The sequence below is a fragment of the Protopterus annectens genome, chromosome 7.part0 (assembly GCF_019279795.1).
Source record: "Protopterus annectens isolate FY-2018-M chromosome 7.part0, PAN1.0, whole genome shotgun sequence".
In the NCBI taxonomy this organism is placed as follows: domain Eukaryota; kingdom Metazoa; phylum Chordata; order Ceratodontiformes; family Protopteridae; genus Protopterus; species Protopterus annectens.
The window spans coordinates 768439713-768452389 of NC_056739.1; the positions used below are offsets into that span (position 1 = coordinate 768439713).

A 12677-nucleotide genomic window follows, 5' to 3' on the forward strand; every position below is an offset into this window, starting at 1 on the left:
TTTACTTTTCAGTCCTCCTTAAGATGACTCGGACTGCGCAAAAAAAAAAAAAAAAAAACGGACTTCATTAGTCCGGTTTTGATGATTTTTTTCCACCGGACAATTTCACTGAAAACCGGATAGTCCGGTCAAAAACCGGACAGCTGGCAACCCTATATGTTGTAGCTCATGGGTGCAGAGTTTTTACCAAAGGGGATGACAATGCACTTTTTGGCATTGAGCTTGAGGCCATGGCTTTGCCACCAGACATCTGTCTCAGTGAGGCCCTTTTGTAGGATGCCCACATCGTTAGTAGTTTTGATTATGGCTCCTAGTTTGCAGTCATCTGGAAACTTCATTAGCCAAAGACCTTCTGTGTTAGCCTGTACTTCAGGGAAATAGATACCAAACAGGACAGGACACAGGACTGAACCCTGTGGTACTCCACTTGTCACTGGTCTGAAGTCGGACTTGGAGTCTGCTACTTTCACAGTGTGGGTTCTTTCAGTGAGCCAGTTGGCAACCCATATTGTGACATAGGGATTTATACCTAGTTTAGTGAGTTTATCTATAATTCTAGAGTGGGGGATGGTGTCGAAAGCCTTGGCAAGATCTAGCTAGGCTGTGTGAACCACCTTACCCTTGTCTACGGCTTTGGTGACTGCTTCAAAGAAGTATATCAGGTTTAGGAGACATGATCTGCATTTTACAAACCCAAAATGGTTGTGGTCCAGTGTTTGGAGATTGCCACTGTCTTTGTTTATAAGTTCCATGATGATACATTCCATGGCCTTGCAGACCAGGCTCATCAGGCTAATGGGGTGCTAGTTCCCGGGGTCCTTGGTGGTTCCCCCCTTGTGTAGTGGGATAACCATCACTGTGCACCATTCAGCAGGCACAAAGCCTGAGGTGAGGCTATGATTGAATATGGTACTTAGGTGTGGTGCCAGTTCGTTCTGTAGTTCATGTAGAACACAGCCTGGGATATTATCTGATCTCATGGATGCTGTGTTCTTGGCTTTGGAGAGTGGTTTTTACCTGTGCAGCCGTGATGACAGCAACTTTGCATTCTTCCAGTATATGGGCTCTTTCATGGGTGAGAGGGGGGTAAAGTTAGCACTGATCCTATCTGCCAGGATGTTGGCAATATCAGTTTGGTCTGTATATTTAGTGCCATTGTGCTGTAACTCAGAGCAGATCTGAGTGTTGCCATTGTGATTCTTGACATAGCTATAGAATGCTTTGTGGTTGTCTTTAGAATCAGTGGCAATTTTGTTTTCGTAACTAGCTTTGGAGGATTTTATCAGGGATCGCAGCTTCTTATTGAGGCTGACCAGGGAGCTCCTCCACTCATGGGTTTTACCCTCTTTTGCAACAGTTTTTTCCTTTTATTGTGCAGTTTGTTTATGGCAGGGGACCACCAGATTGGCTTCCTTTTCTTGGAGGATAGTGTCTTGGTTCTGTTTGGGATAGCACGATCCATGCACTCATGTAAGTGCTTATAAAGTGCAATTGTGTAGGATTCAGTGGTTGTAACTATACTGTCCATCTACATGGGTGTCCTGAAGTTCACCACTTCTGTCTTAAGAATCATAAATTCATAGGTTCATAGGTTCGTACTGGGCTATCTGCCCGAAGGCATATAATTAGCCCAGCCACGTTGTTCCCTAGACCCTTGCACTAGCAGCTAGTACCCTTGGCCCCTATCTAGTAGTGCTATTGGTGTGATCCTCAGTGTGAACTTTCTATTACCCATTCACTCATCAAGGTTCCTCTTGAAGAGTGATAGTGAGGGGCTCTGTCTTATGTAGATTGGGACCCTGTTCTATAGTAAGGTAAGTCTCTGCGAAGGGAATCTATCATCATGAATCATGAAGTTGTCTTTGGAGATATTTTTTAACATGGTTTCCTTAATGGAGGGTGAGGGCAGAATGTGGATATGTAGGGTAATTAGCTTATGGTCAGATCGGACCAATGAGGAGTTGACTTCAGGTGTGGAACACTGGTCACTCAGGACAAACCAAACCCCGTAGCCAACACAAATAACCACAAAGTGAGCTAAATGCTACTCATTGCCAGAAGTCTCAGCATCCAGATGCACACATTCGAGGCACTTCTCAATATGGAGAATATTGATATCTTTGCAGTAACAGAAACCTAGTTCAAGGCTCCAGAGATACTACTCATTTTATACCTTCCAGCATCAGAACCTGGATCATAGCACATAGGGTGGGGATGTATCCATATTCATCAAGGATACTTACACCTCTCTCTACATGCTCTCTACAGGATATGTACCCATAGAATGTTGCACAGCAATGTTCTTCCCACTCCACAGGGGTGGGGCCACAAAAGACCTTGGCATTCATGCTTTATGAACCTGACGAGTCTGATCTGTAAAGCAATGGAGCCAATCATAACGGAAGTCAACAATAAAGACATTGGGAACCTTCACATAGTTGAGCACACCCAGTTTGGCTTCATCAAATGCAGATCACGCCTCCTGAACTGGGTGGATTTCTTTGAGACAGTTACCCAGGCCACAGATGATTGAAATGAGCTCCACACAGCCTACCTATACCTCGCTAAGACCTTTGGTACCATTCCCCAGTCAGGTATCATAGATAAACTCACCAACCTGGGCATGAATCCATACATCACAAGATGGATTGTAAACTGGCTCACAGATAGATCCCACAAATTAAGAGTTGCTGGCTACATGTCAGACTCTACACTGGTAACAACTGGTGTCCCCCAGGGTTCAGTCCTGGGGTCCCTCCTGTTTGGTATAGACTTCTCAAAAGTACATGCCAACACAGGAGGGTTGTGGTTGACTAAGTTTGCTGGGAACTGTAAAGTGTTTGCCATAATAGATTCCCCGGATGACACAAATATTCTCCAGAAGAGACTCTGTGAGACAGATGTATGGTGTCAGAATCATGGCCTCAAGCTCAATGTGAAAGAATGCACAGTAATCCCCTTTGGTGAAAACAAAGTACCCACAAACTACCACATAGGTGTTACCTCCTTAAAACTGACAAGGTAATAAGGGATCTGGGGACACAAGTAGATAGTCATCTTTCCTTTGACAACCATGTTGTCAAAGTGATTGGGAAATCCTATGTGGCCCACCTAATCAACAAAGATTTTGCATCAGGATCAAAAGAGGTAGTGGTGGCCCTCTACTCTTAAGTCATCAGACCCATCATTGAGAACAACGCACCATTTTGGATGTACTCAACTAAGCATATCCAGCAGCTGTAGAGACCACAGAGGTACCTCACCAAGAGGATTACTGGCCTCAAACAGTTGTGTTATGCAATACAACTGGTAAAACTAAATCTGTTCTCTGTTGCGTACCACCTACTCAGAGGCACACTCTGCCTAACATACAGAGCCATGTCCAACACATAACTTTTGAACATGCCCCATCTACAGATAACAAAATTGAGTCTCACTACACACTCCAGGGATATGAACCTCGTCACAACAAAGAATACAATATGCTGGTGGGATAGATTACCATCCCGGACACTTGCCTTACTGTGGAACAGAGTCCCAAAGTACATCAGACAGAGCCCCTCACTGACATTCTTCAATAGGAACCTTGATGAGTGGATGGGAAACAGACAATTCACACCAGGCATCACATCAGTAGCCCCACTAGAAAGGGGCTTAGGGTACTAACTATTAGAACTAGGGCTTGGGAGACTACCCAATGGGGTTGTGAAAGTTGCACAACTTGCCTAGGCTAATATATGCCTTCGTGAAGATAGTCTACTACATACATATGAACCTATGTGACAGGTATATGTCTACAGATAGTAGATGTATACTTCATTGAACAGTCATGTTGTACAGCAGACACATGCACCACATACACTGTAATGCTTACAGATACTGGTGGCTGTTATATACAGTGGGTGAGATGTGCACCTCATGTCTTTTGTGCCATTGGGATGTGTACTGGGTGGGACAGTCCTGGATGGCTCCCTGTCATAGTCACTCTCTTACACACATCTCTGCCTATCCATCTTTGGCTATACTGTGTTCCCCCTACATATATATATATATATATATATATATATATATATATATATATATATATATATATATATATATATATATATATATATATATATAGGTACATAGGTAGGTAATAGAAGCTATGTATATTTTAAAATTCAAAACTACGTCTCCATTTGGGTTGAATGAAGACTTCAATTGGAAGGCATTGTTTAATTGATTGTTAAGATGTAAGTGGATAATTAGCTATTGTATCAGTATATATATTGCCACAGTTTTTATTGTGTGTTATACTCCTTGAAGGCTTTGGCCGAGATGTCAGAGACTACAGTTTTTTATTAAACCTTTTGGTGGATTTCGTGGTTGTTCCTTTTCTACGGGTAATAGACTATCTGCCTGAAGGCATATATTAGTATGGCCAGAGTGTGCAGCTATTGCCACACATGGGGTTAGTTCCCTAGGCATCTGTGTAGTAGAGCTGATAAAGTGATCCATGGTGTAACAGTTCAGTTTCACATACACTCATCAAGGTTCCTCTGGAAGAGGGACTCTGCTTAATGTACATCAGTTCTCCATTGGATATGGACCTGTCTCTTGGGCAGAGATCGCCTGAGTAGACAGTATGCAACAGAGTACAGACTGAGTTAAATTCAATCTTGTTGCATAGGGCAACTGTTTGAGGCCAGTAATCCTCTTGTTGAAGTACTTCAGTGATCTTTCCAGCTGCTGAAGGTACCTAGTCAGATTCATCGCAAGTGTGCTCTCTGATGGGTCTGATGACTGATGAGAAGAGGGAACCTCCTTTGACCTACATCAAAGACCTTAGCAATTTGTGAGAACACATAGCATTATTTTCTAACCACTTTGTGAATGAGTTTCTGGAAGTAGAGATGACTATCCACATGTGTCCATTGATCCCTTATTATTACCTCCATATTTAGGGTGTTGGCACCTATGTGGTATTTGTATGACTGTAGTTAAGGGCATAATTTTGACACCACATCTGTCTGACTGAGACCCTTTTTAAGGATGTCTCTGTTGTCCCAAACATCGATTATGACAACCTTTTTGCAGTCATCCACAAACTTTGCTAAACATAGCCCTCGTGTTTGACTGTATTTCTGAAAAGTATACACCAGACAGGAGGTGTCCCAGGACTAAGCCATGGGGGACAGCAGTTTTTACCAGCTTGAACAGGAGACCACAATTCTTACCTTGTGGGATCTATCTGTGCCACGGTTGGAAATCCATCAGATGACATATGTGTTTATGCACAGGTTGTGATTTTGTGGATACGACATGTGTGTAGGATGTTGGAAAAGGAATTTTCAAGATCTATGTAAGCCATGTGGAGCTCATTTCATTGATGTATGTCCTGGGTGACTGGCTTGAAAACTGTCTAGCAGGTTTAGGAACCATGATCTGCCCCTGACCAAACCAAAATGGGTAGGATTGAGTGTGTGTAGGCTCCCAATAGCTCTGTTTATGAGTTCCATAATGATGGACTCCATGGCCTTGCAGATCAAGCTTATTAGGCTTATAAGACTATAGTTCCCATGGTCTGTTGTGCACCAACACTTGTGGAGTGTGCTAAATGTTGCTGTAACCCATTCAACAGTTTCATATCCTGTACAGAGGGTGAGTCTCAACAGACTGTTCAGGTGCATGGTCTGTTTGTTTTGGAGTTCACATATGTCACAGCCAGGGAAATCATGTCATCCCATAGACGCCGTGTTTTTAGGTTTGGATAGAGCTGTTTAACCATTGTATATTTGATTTCTGGGTTTTCACAGTCTCCAGGTATGGTAATGGGCCCTTTTGTCAGTGAGAGGGGGGTAAATATGTATGAACTTGTCTGACAAGATGTTGGCAATGTCAGTCATGTACATGTATTCATTTACACTTTGCACTGACTCAGAACATATATGAGTTTACGTTGATACTTATGACATAGCAAAAGAAAGCTTCATGGTTCTCTAAGGACTCTTTGGCAATGTTTTTGTCAGAACATGGCTTGGATAATGTTAGGAGTGCTCATTGTTTCTTGATGATACTGATCTGGGATTTATTGATCTTCTTTGGATTTTCACTTTCTTTGAACCACTTATGTACTTGTAGTACATAGTTTGATTATGACAGGGGTCCAATATAATATATGGGTCTGTTTTCATATCACTGTGTGCGCAAGGCAGGATTGGTGAATAGTGACAAGTGTCTGGAGTAAGAACTGCAACTGCCAGATATGTGTGACCCACTGCTGTACTCAGACATGGCCTAAGTGTGTGAGCGTGCCCAGTATGACCTTTCAGTATGTTGTTGACTGACATTTGCTTCGTTTGTTGCCCAGTATGACCTTTCAGTATGCTGTTGACTGACATTTGCTTCATTTGTTTAAGTGTGTGAGCATGCCCAGAATGACCTTTCAGTATGTTGCTGACTGAAATTGTCTAAATTTATTTAAGTGTGTGAGCATGCGCACTATGGGCATATATACTATATTTGTGTGAAAAATAAAATTGGTTTTTACTTCAGGGCTCACCTTTGTGTTGTACATCAACAGGAAGCACGCTGAGACTGCAGGGCTTCCATGAGTCAATTTGCATAGACTTATCAACATTTCTACATACAAGGGGGACAGCTATTATTTGTACATTTCTACCCGGGGGGGTACACCTGATTGTTACTCTGGGTGTACATAGGATGAGGGGTACACCTGACACTTATACACATTTGCTAGGCCTGCACTGCTATGTCAGGTACTCCATTTCAGTCTGTACTGTTGCCCATCGTACTGGCTTGAGGCATACCACTGTACTACAGACCTTAGCTTCCAATTACACGCATATTAGTTTGTGACTTCATAGCCTACCCAACCCACATCACACTGCCTGGCTTGCTGTTATCTGTCTGCATAGGCCTGGGGGGAGGTTACTCATATGCCTCTTCAGAGGGCATGATACAGCATTTGTTTGTGTTTGCATTTGTCTACAATTGTCCTGCAGGTTGTTTCTGTTAGGTATGTGACACCCCCCCCCAACTGGTATGTGTGAGTGACTTAAGTTGTGTCTGTGCCAGTGAAATGCTGTCATGGCTTAGTGGTTTAGTACTCTGACTACAGTGCACAGTATCCTGAGTTCGAGCCCTGTCCCTGCTTTTTATTTTCCTACTGGGCAGACCTGACTAGTTAAGGAACAGTAAAGCAGGTGTGAGTGTGTTTACCCAACTTTGCTCGACTTTGCCCAACATTGCCCAACGTTGCCCGAATTTGCCCGATGTTGCCCGCCATTGCCCGATGTTACGCTGGTTAGCGCGGTGCACAACTACGCTCAATTGTATTTAAATATGCTCAATACTGGTAAAATTTGCTTAGCAGTGCTTTATATTGCTTAAAATAGGGACTCATGCCTCCTGTGGTGCTGCCGGGCTGCCTATATCAGATGCACATATTACACTCCCTATACGTGTTTAAAAACAGGTAGTGTCAAGTTAGGCATCCCTTTTACTGTATGTGCGAGTCAGAGAGAGGTGTCATTTCCAGGGTTCCTACTGAGTCAGTGTATGTGCTATGCGTTGCCTCTGTGCCAAGGCCAGGGCATACTGAGCACGGCTCCTTCTGCCTACTGGGACAAGCTCAGGTTGTTCCTCCTCCAAGTCACGCTGTGCCTGTGCAGGCCATGGCAATGGTGGGTGGCTGTTTGGCCATGCCCCATGTTGTTCCTGCTGCAGCTGGTTCCGCAGGATCATAATGTGTAGCATGGCACATACCATGACAATTTGGGTACATGTAGTTGGTGAGTACTGCAAGGCTCCACCAGATGTGTCCAGGCACTGGAACAGTGACTTGAGCATCCCAAACACACACCCAGTTATGTTTCTTGTTTGTGCATGTGCCTCATTATGGAGTTCTTGTTCGGGTGTGTGTGCATTTCTGATGGGTGTCATCAGCCACGGCTCCAGTGCGTATCCAGCATCCCCCACTAGGTGACCATCAGCGATGTCCCCATTGGCAAATCTCTGGTACAGCTGTGTCAGATGCCAGATGTGGGAATCATGATAGCTTCCAGGGCAGCCAGCACACATATTCATTATTATGCCCTGGGCATCGCACATGACCTGGCAGTTGATGGAGGGGAAGCCCTTGTGGTTGATGTAGGCCCTACCCCGCTCATCGGCTGGTGCTTTGATGTGTATGTGCGTGCAGCCTATTGCACCCACTACCTCAGGGTATTCTGCTATTTGGTGGGAAAGACGCATATTGCTGGCCAATGTCTTACGGGAATTGGGGAAATATACATGCTCACCGACATGTGCTGACATGGCATCCAGGAAATGGTGCAGTACCCTGGATGCTGATGCCTGTGAAATCCCCATCATATCACCAGTTGGTCTCTGGAAGGTACCTGTAGCTAGTATTCTTAGGCCAACACATACCTTGGTATCCACTGGGATGGGTTCCCCTCTGTTGGGTCTGTGTGTGAGGCGTGGCTGGCACAGCTCAACAATTTGTTGCAGGAGGTCTCTGTCCACCCTATAGTGCTCCATTATTTCCAGCTCATGTAGCCCCTGGTAGGTTACCCTGGGTCTGTACACTCTTCTCTGTCTCCTCACTGTGGCTTGCTCAGCAGCATTCACAACATCACCACCCTCAGCACCTTGCACATGTTGGTTTATGACAGCAAGAGCAGCCCCTAACATTTTGTCTGACTTTAAAGTTTTTAAGCTTTCCCTTTTTGTATACTGCACTGTTGCAGAGTTCTTGGGAAAAAACAGGGAAGAATGCTGTTTGCAGAGTTTAAAGTGCTGGGCTGGACTGGGCTAGTCTGCTGCCTGTGTAATTGGCTGATTCTGATATAGTTCACCTGGCAGCTCTGCTAGTTCTCCTTGGTTAACTTCCTATTACTTCTTTTCCTTCCTTTTCCCTTTCTGTTTCTGCCCAGGGCAGCACCGCGCAAACAAGTGCACACGCATGGACACGAGCGCACACGCTGTGTGCACGTTTGCAAGAAATTTCAGATATATTCACGGCTTGCACCTTTGGTTTCTGGTTTTCAAAAAGGACAACTGTAAACTTGCCTCTTGCAATCCTGAGCAACTCAGGGCAAACACAAGACACTGTGCTCCAATAAGCTTACAACCTTTCTGACACACACCCTCATGATGTTACCTATATTCTACTCTACTACTCACCTACTCCTACACTTACACTCTAGGGACATGGCTCACATGCTGGGGAAAATTGGGATTCACTATCCTTATCCTCATTTGCATAGGATTGCCTACTAATGCATGGCTACATCTTTCACACTGAGCTTCCCCCTCTTAGCAACCACTACTCGGTGGCTATGTTGTCTTCAGCCTGCCATTCACCTGCATGGCAGGATAAGCTTTTTAGTGAAAATGGCTATTTTTCACTATTTTTAAATTATTTTATTGTTTTTAAAGTGCTGCACATTTGTGCTGTACTGCGCTAAGCTTAAACATCGGAGAACGGGGGAAAATAAAGTTAGATTTTAATAATTTTAAACATTTATAAATGCCAATGTCCTTATATTTGGCCATTGGCATGCTTCCTCAACTGTGTGCATTCTTTATTTGGAGCTGTCATAGCTCCGTTTTGCTATTTGTAGAACGGTACTCCGTTACCAATGGAGTACATTTCTGCAGATAACACTAATATTCCAGGGACAGGTTAGTGTTTCCTGCATTGCAAATTTACCTCATTTGCATAGCTTTCAGCAGCAAATGAGGTAATTTGCATACCATGATGCTATCCGTGCAAGAGTAGCTTTAGCAGCTCTCGTGCATGCCCCTGCTGGCTGTACCTGGATTGCCTCCATGAGCTCCTACACTCTTCTTGCACTCCGTGCAAGCTTTCGTAAATCCGGCCCATAGTCTCCTGAAAGTCAGCTTTACAAAAATATAATTTTTTTCAAACGGCTAGCCTCAAATAAATTCTAGGCAGCATTCTAAAAAAAGAACTGATGAGAGCTAAAATTGTAAGTTGTGATGGTGTGCACATGGAATGCATATGAACATAAACTGCATATTTGTAAGGTGCCTCTCACATGCACAAAGCTTTAAAACTAGAAAGTTCTGAAAATGGTACCAAAGAAACCATGAATGTATCAAGTAGAGGAAGAGCTGTGTACTGTACTGTACTGTGAACAAAAACAGGAGGCAACACAGGCCATTGTTCATGATGTTATCCTGTTCATAACTCCGCCTAAGAAGGTCAGGCCTTATTGATGTTTATGGCATTAAGTGCATGCATGTTTGCATTTATCCTATTTATTATGCATTACTATATAGGTGTGTGGTAGTTTTCTGTGTTTTAAAATGTTTGTTTGATTCAGTTTAAAGTTTTTCAGGAATAAAATGATATGTGTATGAACAGTGCCAGTGGATGGTTTCCTGTTGTTCATACTCTCATGCTTTGCATCTTGACATGCTGTTGATTACATTGCTTAGTTGCTAAACATCTTTTCTGACAAACAGCTATATTTTTTCATGGCAGTATAGCATTTTAACCAGTCAGATTAATTTAATTTGTTTTCTTCATCACTGTTTAATAAAAGATGTAACACAACTATTCCATATACCAGTTTGTACATGCATAGATAGAGATGTGTTTGACAATTTTTAATGATGGTAGTTCATTTTGTACAAACAAGAGTAACTCATCTTCATTATGTTTTAGGCACCACAGGCAATCACTGCATCCTGACAGATTATTCTGTTACCCCTGTTAACAATCTTAATTAAATATTGTAGATAGTAGGACTGCCTCCAGTAGGACTTGTCTATTTGCTAAGCTAGACTCTATAGTATTTGATTTTCCTGATAAGAAGATGATCTTTTTTTGGCAATGTAAAATATGTGTTTTCTAACTGTGGGTATGTGAAAGTAACTACCTTATATCAGTCTTTAACTGAAATAATTTTCTTTCATTTTGCTCTTACCAGAAAGATTAGAAATTTCCCCATATGAGCAGGGTATGCAGTCATAGCAACAAACTGGCTGTCTCTCCCGAAGAGCCTTTCTGTATCCAGGCAAGCAGCTTTCAGTGCAGATGGATTTTGGAATCTAGATAGCAGAAAGGAGAAACAAATGATATGACCAAGTATCTCAGCAGTAATGTGAGGAAGCTATATGTAACCCATAGAGTAATACTGAAAGAATTTATTAGGATAAATTATTCAGTCAAATCAAAGTGAGTTTACTGCATGACTCAAAATGTGTATAGATGAGCAGAGAGCTCTTTTGTGAATTTTAAGCACTAGCATTGTACTATAAAAAGCCCATTGAAATATTGATTTTGACAGGTACAATGGAGCAATTCATATCTACTTCTGCCTTTTAAGAAAGTAACTGCATAAAGGAAAATATGAGAAAGAAGTGAATGCTTTCAAGTAAAATTGCCAATAAGATTTATTGGATCTAGACTGACTTCATGACTAGAAGATGTACAGTTAAAACATATTTATACATTACAACTGGAACCATAACATGACAGAGAAGAAAGCATTGTATTCATTCTCACCTGTGTGCTCCCTTGATTCCAAACAATCTGGCTGTCATTCACAATCAGTTCATAACTTTTTGGGGAACTGGAATTAAAGTGCCCAACTGTGACATAAGCCACCTGTTCTCTTTCTGTCAGTTGCCAGTTTACAACATCATAAATTGCTGGAGGGTTGCCATTCTCATCAAAAAACATAGTCTTTCCAGCACTGTCCAGAAAGTGGGTGTTTTTCACATAATGAAGAAGCTGTTCTAAACAGAATAAGTGTTAGACATTTTATAAATGTGTCATCTGTGACACTGAATGCTTTAATAATAAAATGAAAAACGATAATGAGGATGACTGATGCCCAGTTTTACATTGCAAACCTGCCTTACTTTTGCGTGCCTCTTTTTTTTTTTTTGACTAAATAATCCACTCGATAAATTGTTCCTTTTCTGGGGAGACTTGGGAGAACTGTCTGTGTGACTTGTTAAGAGTCACACAGTAGGCAAGTGAAAGTCAAAGGAATCAAATCCTGCACCCTGGCTAACGGAAGCATCTAATTAACAACTGATAGTTTTAGTCCTCTGTGCTAACTGCCTGACCATCTGCTTCCATTACTATTATAGGTAGATGATTAATGCCACCTGCATTTTAAATTGCCTCAACACACACAAAACACATGCATGTTGCCACAATAGCCTTGTTCCGGGCTGATTTTTTCTATTGCACTATGATGCATTTCACATTGGCCATGTGAGTTGTCATAGCTATAACCCTTACACTTGCCATAAGGACCTTCCTTACTTGCGTCCTCATCTATCATGCCCTTCCATCCCATTTTGAAGTTTGAAATCAAAGAATATTTTGACAGTTTGTTAGCAGCATTGAAAAATGAACCATTAATACAAGTGTTCCATGCTTCTTACTAACTGTTCTAGTTGTCGAGTAAACACAACATAAAGGTGAGAACCATCACTCCACCTTCTTCTATATCCTGGATCAAAATTCTGTAATTCTGTAATTTGGGGGTTGGGATAATGGTTATGTTCTTTACCTCACAAACAAAACGTGAAGAGTTTGATTTTCACTACGGGAAATTACTGTAGATTTAAAATGGAATGTAAGACAGCCAACCTAGTATTTACCTAGGAACCTACAGACTTTG

General features: G+C 42.3%; 1 protein-coding gene across 1 annotated transcript in view; it reads right to left on the reverse strand.

The window, feature by feature from the left end:
* The window catches only part of LOC122806095 (extracellular calcium-sensing receptor-like), a 144553-nt gene extending 132203 nt beyond the window's left edge, over positions 1-12350 (reverse strand). Inside the window, exons 1-3 of the mRNA XM_044076332.1 lie at positions 12317-12350; positions 11546-11778; positions 10965-11088 (exon numbers count right to left, since the gene is read on the reverse strand). Of these exons, the coding sequence (XP_043932267.1) occupies positions 10965-11088; positions 11546-11778; positions 12317-12350 (391 nt within the window). The remainder of the gene's footprint in view (positions 1-10964; positions 11089-11545; positions 11779-12316) is intronic.
* Between the last annotated feature and the right edge of the window lie 327 nt (positions 12351-12677).